The sequence below is a fragment of the Lagenorhynchus albirostris genome, chromosome 19 (genome assembly GCF_949774975.1).
Source record: "Lagenorhynchus albirostris chromosome 19, mLagAlb1.1, whole genome shotgun sequence".
NCBI classification, from domain to species: Eukaryota; Metazoa; Chordata; class Mammalia; order Artiodactyla; family Delphinidae; genus Lagenorhynchus; species Lagenorhynchus albirostris.
In genome coordinates, this window is record NC_083113.1 from 8,473,735 (window position 1) to 8,489,596 (window position 15,862).

Sequence of the window (15,862 nt, forward strand, 5' to 3'; positions counted from 1 at the left end):
TTACCCTTTCAGGGACTCACCCTGGCAGATCTAACCAGCCTAGTTTTAATCTTACAAAGCACCAAGAGCTTTCAAATCCCACTTTCTCTAATGCCTAACCACCATTTACAGTGTTTTTCTTGTCCATTTCTTCACATTAAGCGTGGCCTGGCGTGGCAGACTGGAAGAGACCACATGCCCCACAGTGAGGAACCAGTTTTAGAGAATGGTGGCAATTCCATACTTTGCAGCTGAATTAGGGAAGACAACTTTATGCAAACTGGGCAACACCAGGCTCTACAGGTCGTAAATACCAATCTCATAGGCACCTCAAATTCCTTGGCATGTCAGTCTCTACAAAGGCCAACTCCTCCACGAAAGGCAGTTTCTAATCCATCATCTGCAGAAAGAGCACAGCCAGTTTTATTCTTCAAAGCCTCCCATCCGCCGAGGGCCTTGCTCCCCTGGGCCTGCCTCTATGGCAGACACACACTGCAAAGACGCCAAACTTCTTTAAAAATAATTTATTAGTTTTGGATCACAAAATATAGGGAAGACACAAGGGCAATGCCTGTGACCCCTTGGGCCGTACTTCCCTTCCATAACACCTTTTAGAAGTTTTTTTTTTTTGGCGGTACACGGGCCTCTCACTGTTGTGGCCTCTCCTGTTATGGAGCACAGGCTCCAGACGTGCAGGCTCAGCGGCCATGGCTCACAGGCCCAGCCCGGGGCACGAACCCGTGTCCCCTGCATCGGCAGGCGGACTCTCAACCTCTGCGCCACCAGGGAAGCCCCATAAACACCTTTTAGAACCCCAGACTCGTGCTGCCCAAGCATTCTCTCACATCCTAACAGCTGCAGAGTATAGTACCTGACCATGTGGGAAGCTTAAACAGACTCCCTGTAAGCGATGTGAGTGGCCCTTCCAATTAGGTCTTCCAACTCACTTTTGCCAGTATTGCAACAGCACTGGTTGTTCGAACTGTCCATGTCCTAAAACTCTCATGAATGAATAGGTCACAGGCAAATTCTGCCTGCACAGCCCTTACAAATGTCTACGCTTTTAAAAAGGCCTTTCTTAAACAGCAGTGGCTAAGGCGCCTTTGCTATACCCAGTCTTCTAAGCCCCAGGCTGCCTGTGGCACCTGGATGGCAGCCCCTGGGGTCCCCCACATCCTAGGGTGGCGATGGAGGAAGGGCAGGCCAGGCCAAGCATGAAGAAGAAACAGTCAATTTTATTGGGCTCAGACTAAGAATCCATGGGTCTTGAGGACCTCTGTGAATCGGTCGATTTTCTTCTCTATGTTCTTTTCGGCCTGCTTCCGTAGCCTCTGTGGGGTCAAGATGACAGGTGGTGGTTAGTGGCTGCTCCCTAGGACTGCCCTTATCCCAGGGGGCCACCCACACTGGGCCTTAGGCAGGGCCTTCTGAGGGCACAACTAAGACCCAAGTTAAGAGTAATCAGCTCCCAGACCCTGCCCCAGAAAACGTGGTGCCCCTCCAGCCACAGCCCCACCCTCACCATGAGCTGCTTCTTTTTCCGGTAGTGGATCTTGGCCTTCTCCTTTCTCTTCTCCTCCAGTGTAGCCGTTACTGCCTGGTACTTCCAGCCAACCTCATGAGCCAGGCGCCCTAGGTAGGCAAACTGGGGCGGGGGGAGAGGGAGAAACGAAGCTGTAAGAAGACGAGGCCAGGGTGACTAGGGGAAGGGAGCCGACATCCGGTCCTAGAGGATCCCAGTCTAGCCATACAACTTTTCAGCAAGCCCATGCTCAAGAGACACGGCTACCCCTGGCAGGGCTCTCTGCTCCTCCTGGCATCAGCTGAGCCATTGGCATTATCGGCACTGTCCACAGTGGCATCCGCAGACCATCGTGAGAAAAAACCATCATCTGCCAGTCTTAAGGCCCTAGGTGCACCCCCCAGGAAGCCTGGGACCCCAAGGCATCACTCAGCAGACCCCGGAACTCACCTTCCGTGTAGGCTTCAGACGCACAACCTTAAGGGCGGCAGGAACCACCATCCGCTTTTTCTGTTAGAGAAGAAGAGGGACTTAAGAGACCTGGAGTGAGGGACAGACAGGGAAGAAGGCTGGCTGGGGCTGGCGTCTCAGCCAGTGCTGTTTTCACGAGGATCAAACAATGTAGGTAACTGCAGAACATCACAGACGCCAGACACAAAGATGCTGCTGAGGGAGATGGGTCTTGCTCACCTTGTCATAGGGTGGCGGGATCCCATCAAACACCTTGAGGCGGTCCAGAGCGGCCTGGCCTCGCTTGGTCTTGTGGGGCAGCATGCCTGTGGGCAGAGGACAACAGACCTGCTCAGCGGGGCATGCGAGGACCCCGCTGCCCCACCTGGGCGGGCGGGCAGGCAGGCGGCCTCAGATGGTAGTGCATGTGGAGTCATCTCATGGTTGGGAAACTCGAACAAGAGTGGGAAAAGTCTTCATCACCGGCCACCCGCCCCATCAGCCCCTGTGGTCCTCAGGCCCAGCTCACCTCGCACTGTCCGCCAGAAGATGCGGCTGGGGGCTCGGAAGTGGTAGGGGCCACGGGAGGGGTTGGTGTTCATCCGCTTGCGGAGGAATGCCAGGTACTTCACTGGCAAAAGGGGAGTGTGTGTGAGGCCTCAAGAGTCCTCAGGCAGATGGTAACTCCTTCCAACGCAGCACACAACCTTTCTTCCGAGGGCGTGTTCGGGAACTCAGACTAGGACCTCCCCCCACTGGTGGGACTGCTTAGGAGCCCGTGAAGTGTGAGCCCCACAGAGGTCCACCCTCTCCAGCCCTCCTCCCAGGCCCTCACTCACACTTGTTTCTATAGAAATTGCCAGAAATGTTGATGCCCTCACAGCGCACAACCACCACCTTTCGACCTAGAGGGAATGGAAAATGAGACAATCAAGGAGGTCAAAGGTTAGGAAGCAGGCCCAATTACTGCTAAGGACCCAGAAAGGAGGCTCCTTCTGTCTCAAACCGACCACAACGAACAAGGAAGGCACAGAGTCTCCTGCCCCGTGTCACAGAGCAGCAATCGGCGGAGCTGGACTCGTGCTTAAGTTCAATTTGTTAGTCTGACAGAGCCCAGAGCCCCCAACCTAGGAGGGGAGGAGCCTGGCAGGTCTCAGAGCGGTGCATGGGGTTGATCTCATGGTCGCCAGACTCAAACGAAAGATGGTGATTTTTGCTCATCACTGACCTCGAGGCTCATGTCTGGGGAAGCTGTGGGCAGGGGGCAGACTTACCCAGAAGCACCTGCTTAGCCACGATGGCCGCCAGACGGCCCAGGAGATGGCCTCGGCCATCGAGAACCAGGACCTGTTGGAGATAGGTTGAGAGGGCTCAGAGGCACCCACAGCTTTGACTCCCCACCTCAAACAATCATTCCTCCCTACTTGATCATTTCACCTACCTCCCAGGGTGCCTGCTAACCAAGTAAGAGACACAGGAACTAAGAACTAAGCCTCACTATACAGAGAAGGCCAAGAGAGCAAATGACTCAGGATTTCAGTGAGTGGGGTAAGATACCCAAGGACTCCCCTCACATCTCAGCTGCTTGAAGGGCAAGAATCTTTATGCCCAGATTATGCCTGACAGTCAGCGAATGAGCTACCATCTGAATCCAGACTGGCAATACTGATCCTCCAGGCAGAAGAACCTGTGATCTGGATACAAACCTTAGAATCTCGACAGAATCTGATTCTGTCCTGGTCTCAAAGATGTTTTTCTAGCATGAAGGTTCAGAGCAGATGAAACTAGGAAGGGTAGTCAAAAGCCCTGGCTGGCTCTGGTACTGACTAGATTTGCATCCTCCCGCGAACTGCTCAAACGCCAATCCTCAACTTCTTGTCAAGAGTGAAAGTACCAACTCTTTACCAAGGGCTTCCTATACATGTTGTGATTGTTGGAAGCCGGTGTAAAAGGCTACAGAATCTAAAACCAGACTTCCTGACAATGTGACTTTGGTCAAAACCCTCCAAATCTCCAATATCTGCCTCAGGAACACTAAATGAGCTGAATTACACAGAATACAAGGCAAACTATACCAGGAGCCGTAAATGCAGGGACACAGGTTCGGAGAACTCTACCACTTGCCTGGCCCCAAACGTGGTTTTCCTTCCGGAACCATAGACCCATCACAGGTACACCCCTTCCAGAGCCATCCCCTCCTTTATATCTAATTGGTTACCAAAGAAGACTGAGCCAAGTCAGTTAAGTTTCTGCTGCCGTCCTTGAGGACCTCCTGATCGTTAAGGACAAAGGATATCCCACTGCTGTAAACATTTCATTACAATCCTGTTTCCAGCACCAGCAGACCTTTAAAGAGTTCCTCGACCCCCAGGAGAAAGGAAAAGAGCAACTCGCGCCTGCATGCCCTGTAGGCAGGAGCTCTCTCGACCCGCTGCAAAGATTTCGCGCTAAAATACCCACAGCTGCAGGAGACCCCTAATACGCACTCCCACGAGGCCGAAACAACCCGCGCTTTGGGCAGGGCGAAAGTACCCTCCATTTTGACCAATCCTCGGCTTCTCTTCGTCCCCTGGCCGCGCAGCTGCCTTCCGCGTGCTTCCCCACCGCTGAGGACACACGGGCCCAATTCGGCCAAGACCCGGCCAAGATCAAGGTAAATCAGGCCTAGTTTTAAAATAACTTTTCTTGTGCTGGAAGCCCCGATCACTGCCCCCTGGGGGAAAAATGATGCCGCATTCTAGCCAGCCCAGAGCGTAAAAACCGCTTTATATTCCCGTTTTGGGTTCCTCTTACCCCGAAAGCTTTCTGTTTTGCTCAGTTATCGATCTTAAGTTCCACAGTACACTTACGAGAGAAAAGAGGTCCAACCCCGGTCCGGTCTCGACCCCACCCCGGCCCCACACCGCCCCGGCCCGCGCAGAGCCTGTACCTGCCCCTCCGCCATCTTCGGCAGCCGCCTGGGAAAGAAGGAACCTTAACCGCAGGGTTTCTTATCCCTTGAAACAGGGGCGGAGGAAGTGACGCAACACGGCCGCTTTCCGTCTTTTCACGGGCCAGAGTGCCGTGCGCGTGCGCAGAAAGGCCCACTGGAAGGCGGGTCGTCTTTTGACTGTCCAATCAGTATCGTTTCTATCGAACCTAGGCGGCCATGGCTGTGCCGGGCGAGATCACGTGGGGTAGGAGGGGGCTCTGCGGGGGCGGGGCTGTTCAGCCTCCGTTGCCGTGTTTAGGAGGGGCTGGTAATCCTCGCGCGAGTTGTCCGCTGTGTTTGCGGTGGGACGGGGGCGAGAAGGCTGGAGGAGAAGCGCTCTTACCCCCTAAAGCGGTAATACGTGTAGGCCCACAGCGGGCAACGAGGCATGCCCTTTTGCGCTCAGTCTAGGCTTAGAGATCTGGATTCCGGTGCCTGTCCGGCTTCCTTGTGATCTGGCTAAATCCCTGGCCGTGTATGGGCCTCAGTGTCCTCACCTGTCAAAAAGGTGGAGATAGTCTTCCCCATGAGATCTAACGCATGAAGGAATGACTTCTAGATGCCTGAGTGTTCCCCAAAGGAGCTTCTCACTTTCTGGACTTTCTGGACAAAGCCTTTGCTTTGGCGGTTCCCCTTGACTGGGATGCCCTTCCCTCCACCCCCACCTTCTAAAATCTGGCTTGAGTCCTTCTCTCTAGAGAGCTTCCCTGTTATCTCAGGCTGGCTCAGGTACATCCTCGGGGCTCCCACAGTGCCTATGCTACCTCCATTAGAGCGTGTGTCATCCTGTACTGGGGCTCTCTGGGGCCCCTGTCTTCTCCCCCATGGACCAGGAACCCTGAGAGGGTGGGGCTGGTTCTCACTCACGTGTGGGTCCCAGCCCTGACCTGCACTGGCCCTGGGGCCCAGGAGGCCTCAGAGAATAGGTATTGAATGAAACACTGCATTAACTGAAAAACCAAGACCCAAACCCAAACTGCCCCATCCACTCACCCTGTCCCATCCACAGACAGGCCTGGCCAGAGCTGGTAGAAAAGGATGATTTATATACATTTTCCTGGGGACAAGGGCTTTGTACAGAGTGGGGAGGGTGAGGCCGGGGCTGCTGTTGGGTGCTGGCGTTGCCTCCATCCTGGGGAGACAGTGACAGGAGCAATGTGGCCAAGGAAAGGACCAGCTTCTAGCTGACTTCCTCCAACTTCCGACTCTGTGTCCTCGGGCAGGTGACTCCTCTCTCTGGGCCTCAGTGTCCTCCTCTGTAAAATGGGATGATAGATGACTCGCTGGGCTGTTTGAGGCTCCGTGGACAGAGGAGAGGAAAGCAACAAGCTCAGGGCTTGGCACAGTCTCAATGCCAAAAACAACTCCATTCACCCTGAATGCTCACTGTGTGTTTGGGCATTGCTGGCCAAGAGAACTAACTCTCTGCAACCATGAGAGATCTGCGCTCTCCAGGACAGCTGTGATACCAGCCACATGTGAATACTGTGCACTCTAAATGTGGCCAGCAAAACTGAGACACTTGAGTTTTTCATTTTACCTAATTTAAACTTAAACTAATAGTGTGGTTATTGGGAGAGTGGGAAAACAGGGTGTGAACAGGGACAAGGGTAGGAGGAAAACTTCTCAACTGAAAATTGTATCTCAGGGACTTCCCTGGTGGTCCAGTGATTAAGACTTCACCTTCTAATGCAGTGCATGCGGGTTCGATCCCTGGTCCCTGGTCCCTGGTCGGGGAGCTAAGATCCCACATGCCTCCCGGCCAAAAAACCAAAACATAAAACAGAAGCAATATTGTAACAAATTCAATAAAGACTTAAAAAAAAAAAGATAGAAAATGTGTTTAAAAAAAAAAGTTGTATCTCAGACTTCCCTGGCGGTCCAGTGGTTAAAACTCTGAGCTTCCACTGCAGGGGGCACAGGTTCAATCCCTGGTCAGGGAAGCTCCTGCGAGGCGTGGCCAAAAAAAAAAAAAAATTGTATCTCAAAAAGAATTGTAATAAAAATTACTGCCCGGGACTTCCCTGGTGGCGCAGTGGTTAGGAGTCTGCCTGCCAATGCAAGGGACAAGGGTTCGAGCCCTGGTCTGGGAAGATCCCATATGCTGCAGAGCTATTAAGCTCGTGCACTACAAGTACTGAGCCTGCACTCTAGAGCCTGTGTTCTGCAATGAGAAGACCTTGCACCACAGCACCACAACAAAGAGTAGCCCCTGCTCACCACAACTAGAGAAAGCCCGTGCATAGCAACGAAGACCCAATGCAGCCAAAAAAAAAAAAAGTACTCCCCAAAACAAATGCTGACATGAAAGATCATTTAATTTAGAAATTGTTCCGTGATCTAGTTATTGGAAAACTTCTGTAGGTTTCAAAGAACTTGAGTATACGAATCTACTTATGCAACTGTAAATTTCATGGAATCTAAATACTGATCGAATATTTCTGATAATTTCGCATACGCATTGAGATGTGCTGTGAGTGGTGCATACACACTACATTCTGAAGACCTGGTATGAAAAAAAGAATGTAAAAATATCTCATTGATAATTTTTTAAAGTATTGATTACATGTTGAGATGACATTTTGGATACACAGGGTGAAATAAAATATATTCTTTTTTTTTTGACCACGCCACTGGGCTTACGGGATATTAGTTCCCCAACCAAGAATCAAACCCGTGCCCCCTGCAGTGGAAGCATAGAGTCCTAACCACTGGACAACCAGGGGATTCCCTAAAATATATTCTTTATACTGACCTGCTTATTTTTACTTTAAAAAAAGATTCAGCTACTAGAAAATTTAAAATCACATGTGTGGTGTGGCTTATATTCTATTTCCTTGGACAGCATTGCTCAAAGGGTTTTTTGTGGTCACTTCCCTTAACCTCTCAACAACTCTATGGTAGAAGGATTATTTTTAGAGTCTTTTGTACAGATAAGGAAACTGAGGCAAAAGAGTGAAAGGCACAGAGGCCGGAATCAGAAGGCCCAGAGTCAAATCTTGGCTCTGTCACTCACGAGCTGTGTGACTTTTGGCAAATGACTTACCTCTCTGGGCCTTGGTTTCCGCCTCTGTGAAATGGGGATAATAATGGCACCAGCTTCTCAATTAAGTGACTTAATCTGTAGGAAGCTCCAGCGCAAGACCTGAGACACTGAGGCACTCTACGTGTGAGCCATTGACGCCAGATGTTTCTTGTTAGATCCCTCTGACCTTTTTCACACCAGGAGGGCTTTGCAGAGGCGGTCCCCTCTGCCTGCTCCAGGAGGCCGCTCTCTCCTGGCTTGTAGACTCCTGTATACCTCCCTGGAGGTCGGGGTGGGCGGTGTCCTCATGCTTGCAGGTCCCCACTGAGCTCACTGTCTTTCCCGAATCTCCCTCTTCCCCCCAGGTTCCCCACTGGGCCAGACCCAGCGTCCTCTGCTTGCGCCACCTCCCCTTCCTCCTTCCTCGCACCCCCCACCAAGCCTGTCAGTCTCCAGCCCCATCCCTCCCGATGATCCCTGACCCCTGACTCTGCCCGTCCCCTCCTCTCCGTCCCCATGGTCCGGCCCTGGCTCAGGCCTTGTCCTCTGTCCCTGAACCCTCGCCCAGCAGCCTCCTCTTTGGCCTCCAGTCTGCTGTCTGTTCCGGTCTGTCCCCCTCCATGGCCCCAGAAGGGTCTTCTTGCATGCAGACTGACCCACCCCTTCCCTACTCAAGTTCCCCACCCGGCCCCCACCACACATGCCACCCACGCCAACACCAAGTCCGGGGTCCTCAGGTTGATGAGGAGTCAGTGCTCCAGGCAGGGCACCTATGGCCCCCAAAGGATCAGCTGACTCCGGCCACGCCCTCTGCCCACCCCACTGGCTCACCCGCTCCCCAGGGTAAGGCATCCTCTGTCTCTTCCTTCGCCAGTGCAGGCACCAGGCAGCGGCCAGCAGCAGGAGGGCCACGGGCAGCAGCAGCAGCAGCAAGAGAAGCAGAAGAGGGGCCTGCGGGGCCGGCAGGGATGTGGCCCCCAAGGCCCCAGGACTCCTTGGGGGCAGCAGGGTGGAGGAGTCTGCCAGGAGAGAGGAGGCTGGGTGACTGAGAAGAAGGGGCAGGCCAGGGAAGGAAAAAAAGGCCTGCCTGGTCCTGCTGTGTGACCTCAGGTGGGCTGCTCACTTCTCTGGGCCTCAGTCGCCTCATCCATAAAATGGGGATAATTATTGTATCGACTTCATAAGGTTGTCACAAAGATTAAATGCATGACTATACCGAAAGTGCTTAGAACAGTGTCTAGCATGTAGTAAGGTTGAATTCTATTTATTTTTTAAAGCCATTAATAACTTTTTATTTCAAATATATCATTGTACTTTTTTTTTCTTTTTGCCCACACGGCATGTGGGATTTTAGTTCCCCGACCAGGGATCAAACCCAGGCCCCTAAAAAAAAAAAAACAAAAAAAAAACCCAAAAAACCCAGGCCCCTGCCAGTGGAAGTGTGGAAGTCCTAACCAGTGGACCTCCAGGGAATTCCCTACATTTTATTTTATAAAGGGACAAATGTGTGTCTAGTGCTTATGTATCGATTTGCTTATTTGTCTTCTTCCCCCAATAGTCTATGAGCTACACGAGGGTGACAGGAGCCTTATTGCCAGAACCTACTACTTACTGCTTACTAAATAATAGTTTAATTTACATAAAGTAAATATCTGAGTGGATGAATGGACAGATAATAGAACGATGAAAGATACAAAGTGTGAAGCTATGATGTCTCACAAGGCCCCACTTGATCTGGGCCCCTTTGTTCCTTCTGTACCCTCACCACCCACCTTCTACCCTTTGCTTACTTGGCCTCAGCCACTGGGGCCTCCTCATGATTCCTTAAACAGGTAGGCAGGTTTCTGCCTCAGGGCCTTTGCACTGGCTGTTCCCTTTTTCACAACTTTCAGTGACTTTCCAGCTAACCACCTCAGCCCATGATTCCATCACCCTGTTTTAATTTGCCTGCATGGGGCTCATTACACTCACTTTCCTGATTAATTATATGTTTACATGTTTATCGTCTGTCTCCTTGATTAGCAGGTCAGCCTCCCATGGACATGGACTTGATCTTGTTCTGTGCTGTGTCTCCAATGCCAGGCGTCAGGGAGATGGTTAATAAAGGTTGGTTGAATGATTAGTGATACATGTAAATACAAATGACAACGTTAAATATAAATGACTAGGACTTCCCTGGTGGCACAGTGGTTAAGAATCCGCCTGCCAATGCAGGGGACATGGCTTCGATCCCTGGTCCGGGAAGATCCCACATGCTGCGGAGCAACTAAGCCCATGCACCACAACTACTGACCCCGCTCACCACAGCTACTGAAGCCCATGCGCCTAGAGCCCGTGCTCCGCAACAGGAGAAGCCACCGCAATGAGAAGCCCGCGCACTGCAACAAAGAGTAGCTCCCGCTCGCCGCAACTAGAGAAAGCCCGCGCACAGCAATGAAGACCCAACGCAGCCAAAAATAAATAAATTAATTAATTAAAAAAATATATATAAATGACTAAATGATTGGAAATGCAGGAAGAAACTGAGAAGAATATAATTAGAGAGGGAGGTTTTCTTATGTCCCCCCACCCCCACCCCCTGCACAGCTTGCGGGATCTGACCAGGGATGGAACCTGTGCCCCCCTGCAGTGGAAGCATGGAGTCCTAACCATTGGACCGCCAGGCAAGTCCCTAGAGCAGGAGGTTTTTAACCATCCCTCTCAGAACTTGACACATCTTGTAGACAAATATAACGAAGACAGAAAGTCTCTGAATAATACCAAGATAAGGTTGATAGAATATATACACATTGATTCAACCCTGATCGTACCAAAAAACAAAACAAACTATTATTTTCCTGAGACCTTGTTCAGTTACAAAACTGATTATATACTTGGCCGTAAAGGAAACCTTAATAAACTGAACAAGTTAAGTTTTCACAGGGCGTGGCCTCTCGTCATATTCCAATAAAGTTACTTCACTTTGAAACTTTTTTTTTTTTGGCCACACCGCGTGGCTTGCAGGATCTTAGCTCCCTGACCAGGGACTGAACCTGTGCCGTTGGCGGCAAAAGCTCAGAGTCCTAACCACTGGACCTCTAGGGAATTCCCCACTTTGAAACTTTAGGGCTGGCCCATCCAATATGGCGGCCACTTGCCTCACGTGGCAAATAAATATGTGACCTGCGGCCAATCTGAACTGAGATGTGCTGTCCGTGTAAAATACACACCACTTCTTAAAGACTTAGTAGGGAAAAAAGGATGTGAAATACCTCATGAAGTAATTTTTAAAAATATTGATTATGTGTTGAAATGATATTATTTTGGGTTAAAATATATTGGGTTAAATAAAAAATATTGAGTTAGTAAAATTTCTGGTTTAGGGACTTCCCTGGCAGTCCAGTGGTTAGGACTCTGAGCCCTCACTGCCGAGGGCCGTGGTTCGATCCCTGATCAGGGAACTAAAATCCCACAAGTTGCGGGGCGTGCACCCTCCCAAAATTTGTGATTTAAATATTATTTTAAAATTTATAAAATTATGAGAATTAAATTCAAGGAACTTCCCTGGTGGTCCAGTGGTTAAGGCTCCGCTAAATAAATAAATAAATTCAATAACATCACAGAATTCCCGGGCGGTCCAGTGGTTAGGACTATGCGCTTCCACTGCAGGTGGCACGGCTTTGATCCCTGGTTGGGGAACAAAGAGCCCACAAGCCATGCAGCACAGCCAAAAAAAAAAAAATAATAATAATAATAAATTCAATAACATCATTATAGAGAACAGATTACTGGCTGACAGGGGTTAGGATGGGAGTTTTAGGACGAGATCTAGTTGCACAAACTCACATGTGGTTACACAAAGCTACATGTGTGAAAAAATTACATAGATACACATACATACACACACACACTCTCTCTTTTAGGGGTTGAATGTGTCCCTCAAAATTCATACGATGAAATCCTAACCTACAGTACCTCGGAATGTGCCCTTATTTGGAGATCAGGTCTGCAAAGAGGTGATCAAGTTAAAATGAGGTTGTTAATGGTGGGCCCTAATACAATATGACTGGTATCCTTATAAGAAGGGGAAATCTAGACACAGAGATATGCATAGGGGGAGAGTGCCATGTGAACATGAAAATGGCCATCTAGAAGCCAAGGAGAGAGACCTGAAACAGATCCTTCCCTCACAGCCCTCAGAAGAAGCTGGTCCTGCTCACCCCTCAATTTCCCAACTGTAAGAAGATAAACTGCTGCTGCTTCAATCACCTGGTTGGTGGTACTTTGTTACAGCAGCTGTAACAAACTAATACACATACACATGCATGCACTCATATATAACTGGTAAACTCTGAATAAACTCTGTGGATTGCAGCCATGTCAATTTCCTGGTTTTGACATTGTGCTAGAATTAATGTTACCAAGCAAAAGGTACCACTGGGGAGGCTGGGTGAAGGGTGTGCAGGACCTCCCTGTACAGTTTCTATGCCCCTTTCCTTTGAATCTGTAATTATCCCAACATAAAAAAGTTTTAAAAATAAATCCACCAATAATATGCTAAAAAATAACAAATATTAAGAATCCTGGGCTTCCCTGGTGGCTCAGTGGTTGAGAGTCCGCCTGCCGATGCAGGGGACACGGGTTCGTGCCCCGGTCTGGGAAGATCCCACATGCCGCGGAGCGGCTGGGCCAGTGAGCCATGGCCGCTGAGCCTGCACGTCCAGAGCCTGTGCTCCACAATGGGAGAGGCCACAGCAGTGAGAGGCCCGCGTACCGCAAAAAAAAAAAAAAAAAAAAAGAATCCTGAAAAATAAGTGAATTAACCTTTTTTCTTTTTAACTTTTTTTAAACATGGCTACAAGAAAATTTACACTTAAATGTGTGACTCTCATTCTATTTCTATGGCATACAGCTACCTCAGAGAAACAGGCAGGATTGGTTAATCCCTTCTCAGAGATGGGTAAACTGGGGCCCAGAGGGGGATGACAGGCCCAAAGTCACACAGCCCATAGGAACACGGTGGGGTCTGGGGAGCCCTGAGTGGAAGGGGTGAGGGCCTAGTGAAGGTGGGAGAGGAGGGGGTGGGGCGGTGCGCTATGGGGCGCTGGGCACCTTTACCCGGCTGACACTGCAGCTCCAGGCACCTGGAGAAATTCCGCCGCGTGATCCAGGGCTTCAAGGCCACCAGCTGCTGGGAAGTGTCCTGCAGGAGGTGGGAGATGTTGGCCTGGACGAAGCGAAGACAGCTGGGGAGGGGCTGGGGGCAGGGGAGGGAGACGTCACCACGGCATCACCCCTAGCATCACCTCAGGTCAAGGGCAAGCCCTGGGTCTCACAGAGAGTTTGGAGCCTTGCTCCCCCAGGTTGCTAGGGGGAAGCCTCCTTAGCAATGCGGTCAGACCTGGATCAGGAGGGAGTTTAGATCCCCTCCTTCTCCGGGTTGCTAGGGGTGAGAACCCCTTAGCAATATCCTTCAACAGGGCCTGAGAAACAAACTTAGAATTGGTGCATTGGGCTCAGACCCCTGGCCATCCTCCAGTACTTAGAGAATTGTCACTTCCCAGCACTGAGGGACCCCAGCAGGACTGGGCTTCCAGCTCCACCTCCCTCAGGCTGATCAGGTCAAAGGAAATCTCCAGTAAGTCCTAGCAGACCTTTGCCTCCAATCCCTAGGAAAGCATCACGCTCCCCTCACTTGTTCCCCAAGTTCAGGGCTGACCTGGAAGGCACATGAGGTGACGAAGTGTATCTCGGTGTTGACAGCCTCCAGCAGTTTCCCCATCTGGGACCCAGCCACAGTCTTGAGCCGTCCCATCCAGCGCTGGGCCAGGACCAGACGCCAGAAAGCCCCACAGAGCTCGTCCTGGGGAGAGACCACCCAGGCTCTGGGTCTCGTGGACGGAGGGGGCAGGGGGCTTAGACTGGTGGGGCTGGGGGCCGGGACTCCAGGGTCCCAGGGGAGGAGGGGGCCGGGTCAGCACACTAGCCTGGCTCCCTGAGGGGTGGTGAGTTTTGAATCTCTCCTTCCCACCTCCATCCCGGGCCCCTCCCATCTGTGACTCACGTCCTGCAGGTTGGAGGCAACAGTGACTGGGTAATCTTGAAGCAGGTAGTCAGACTGCGGGAGAAAACAAAGTCAGGCCTGACTGCAGACAGGAGGAAAGAGAGCTATGGGGACCTGGGGACGGGGGGACAGCGGCCCAGAGAGAAGGGGGCGGGACCCAGGGTGGGGAGATGGGGACCCAGAGAGAGGGGTACAGAGACCCGGAGGGGGCGGGGACCCGGAGAGAGGGGGACAGGGACCCAGAGAGAAGGGAGCAGGGACTTGGGGGAGGGGAGCCGGGGACCCAGAGTGGGGAGACAGGGAGCCACCCACCGAGACCTAGACAGGGGGAACTCAGACCTAGAGACAGAACCTGGGCCTCAGATTTGGAGCAGGGACGCTCACCAGCTTGCCGATGGTGCTGGTGAAGGTGGAGGAGATGGGGCTGTGGGGGAAGGAGCAGTCCGGGGCCCCGCGGAGGCGGGGGCTGAGCAGCAGCAGTAGCAGCAGCAGCGAGGTCTGCGGGCGGCGTGGGGTGAGGCCTCCATTGGCCCCGCCCCGCCCCCTCCCTTGTCGAGGCTGCCCCCTCCGGCCCCCTTTTCTCTCTTCCCTCTTTCTCCTTTCCAGCTCTTCCACTTCTCAGCTCCTCCTCCTCTTGGCTCCTGTGTGCCCACCTCTGACCATCTTTCCTGTATCTCTTTCTGCCTCTGGTCGGGCGCTGACCAGTTTTCACCCTCCTCTGCCCCATCTGTTTCGCCCCCCATCTCCCCACCTCGACCCATCTCTCTCCACTTCTGCTCACTTCTGCCCAGAATTTTCTCATCTCTGTCCATCCCTCTGCCCCTCCATGCTCATCTCTCTTGTTTCTCCCTAGATCTGGGTCCCAGCTTTACCATTTGTACCCACCTCCCTGTTTCTTCCCCCGACCCTTACCCATCTCTCCCCACCCCTGTCCATCTCCCCGCAACTCTGTCCATCTCCTCCCAACTCTGTCCATCTTCCCCACCCCTGTCCATCTCCCCACACCCTGTCCACCCCAACTCTGTCCATCTCCCCTCTCAGCTCTGCCCATCCTGACACCGCTCTTCCTTTCCCCCACCTTAACCCCCAGGGATACGCACAGTTGGGCTCCAGGCTGGCGCCAGCACTATCATTTCGGCCCGGGGCCCCTCATGCCTGTGGCCGGATCTTGGAAGGGACAGAAGAGCGAGTCTCAGACCCCCGCACCCCAGCCCCTTCCTTGCCCGCCCCTCCCGCCCCTTCACCTCCCCGCCCCTCCCCCTCCCCGCCCCTCCGCCCCTCCCTCGGTCCTTTGATGTGGCTAAGTTTCCGCCTCCTACTCTATAGAGCTTCCTGCGTGAAGTACGGTTATGGTGAAAACTCCTCATCTCTCCTTTTAAGAACCCCGACGTCCGGTGCCCGCAGCCCTCCCCGGGCCAGGGACCCAGGAATCCGACCCCCACCCCTCTCCGCTCAGCCCCAAGAGGGGGATCCCGGCCCCGCCCTTCGGGGACCAGGATCCCCTTTCTCCTCACGCACCAGGCTTGCCCCAGCTGGGTGTGGAAGGGGCCACGCCGGGTGACAGCCAGAGATCGAAAGTGAAAGGAAATATTGGGGGGAGATAGTGAGCTGGGGGGGGGAATCGGGCTGGTGCAAGGGGCGCCACCTGGTGGTGACAGTGGCAGCTGACGCCGCAAAGGGCGCCTCAGTGGGACTCCCGCTCAAGCGGGCTGAGGTTGGGTTGTTCCCTTGCGGGGGGGAGACAGAGTGAATGGGGAGCTGCGGTTCCAACATGGATCTGCCTCTAGCTAGAGCTAATCACACAGGGCCAGGAGGCGGTCACCCTGAGCCCTTCATCTTTGCCTTGAAACCTCAGCCCCAGCCCCCAACCCC

At 52.4% G+C, this 15,862-nt stretch overlaps 2 protein-coding genes and 4 non-coding genes across 11 annotated transcripts; all 6 read right to left on the reverse strand.

Annotated features, from left to right (window-relative positions):
• Window positions 1–1,194: 1,194 nt before the first annotated feature.
• On the reverse strand, window positions 1,195–4,963 carry RPL13A (ribosomal protein L13a). The gene is made up of 8 exons (XM_060129755.1): window positions 4,881–4,963; window positions 3,226–3,298; window positions 2,791–2,856; window positions 2,481–2,582; window positions 2,192–2,277; window positions 1,952–2,011; window positions 1,502–1,624; window positions 1,195–1,310 (listed from the first exon to the last, which is right to left on the reverse strand). The coding sequence occupies exons 1-8, from the start codon at window positions 4,893–4,895 to the stop codon at window positions 1,224–1,226; spliced, it is 612 nt and encodes a 203-aa protein (XP_059985738.1). The 5' UTR covers window positions 4,896–4,963; the 3' UTR covers window positions 1,195–1,223.
• LOC132510578 (small nucleolar RNA SNORD35) lies at window positions 1,790–1,876 on the reverse strand. The gene has a single exon (XR_009537377.1). It is a non-coding gene; the product is annotated as a small nucleolar RNA SNORD35 (small nucleolar RNA).
• Window positions 2,082–2,152, reverse strand: LOC132510575 (small nucleolar RNA SNORD34). Its single transcript, XR_009537374.1, has one exon. It is a non-coding gene; the product is annotated as a small nucleolar RNA SNORD34 (small nucleolar RNA).
• Window positions 2,357–2,441, reverse strand: LOC132510573 (small nucleolar RNA Z195/SNORD33/SNORD32 family). Its single transcript, XR_009537372.1, has one exon. It is a non-coding gene; the product is annotated as a small nucleolar RNA Z195/SNORD33/SNORD32 family (small nucleolar RNA).
• On the reverse strand, window positions 3,099–3,182 carry LOC132510574 (small nucleolar RNA Z195/SNORD33/SNORD32 family). The gene has a single exon (XR_009537373.1). It is a non-coding gene; the product is annotated as a small nucleolar RNA Z195/SNORD33/SNORD32 family (small nucleolar RNA).
• Window positions 4,964–5,948: 985 nt separating the features above from the next.
• On the reverse strand, window positions 5,949–15,856 carry FLT3LG (fms related receptor tyrosine kinase 3 ligand). 6 transcript variants are annotated; one of them, XM_060132046.1, is made up of 9 exons: window positions 15,509–15,856; window positions 15,091–15,157; window positions 14,375–14,488; window positions 13,991–14,044; window positions 13,646–13,789; window positions 13,071–13,183; window positions 8,779–8,966; window positions 7,969–8,227; window positions 5,949–6,178 (listed from the first exon to the last, which is right to left on the reverse strand). In XM_060132046.1, the coding sequence occupies exons 2-9, from the start codon at window positions 15,121–15,123 to the stop codon at window positions 6,166–6,168; spliced, it is 918 nt and encodes a 305-aa protein (XP_059988029.1). In that variant the 5' UTR covers window positions 15,124–15,157; window positions 15,509–15,856; the 3' UTR covers window positions 5,949–6,165. The 6 variants fall into 6 exon arrangements, with proteins under 6 accessions (XP_059988029.1, XP_059988032.1, XP_059988033.1 ...); XM_060132049.1 differs by lacking the exon at window positions 7,969–8,227 and having other exon boundaries at window positions 13,039–13,129; XM_060132050.1 differs by lacking the exon at window positions 7,969–8,227 and having other exon boundaries at window positions 13,045–13,129; window positions 15,509–15,854.
• Window positions 15,857–15,862: the final 6 nt, after the last annotated feature.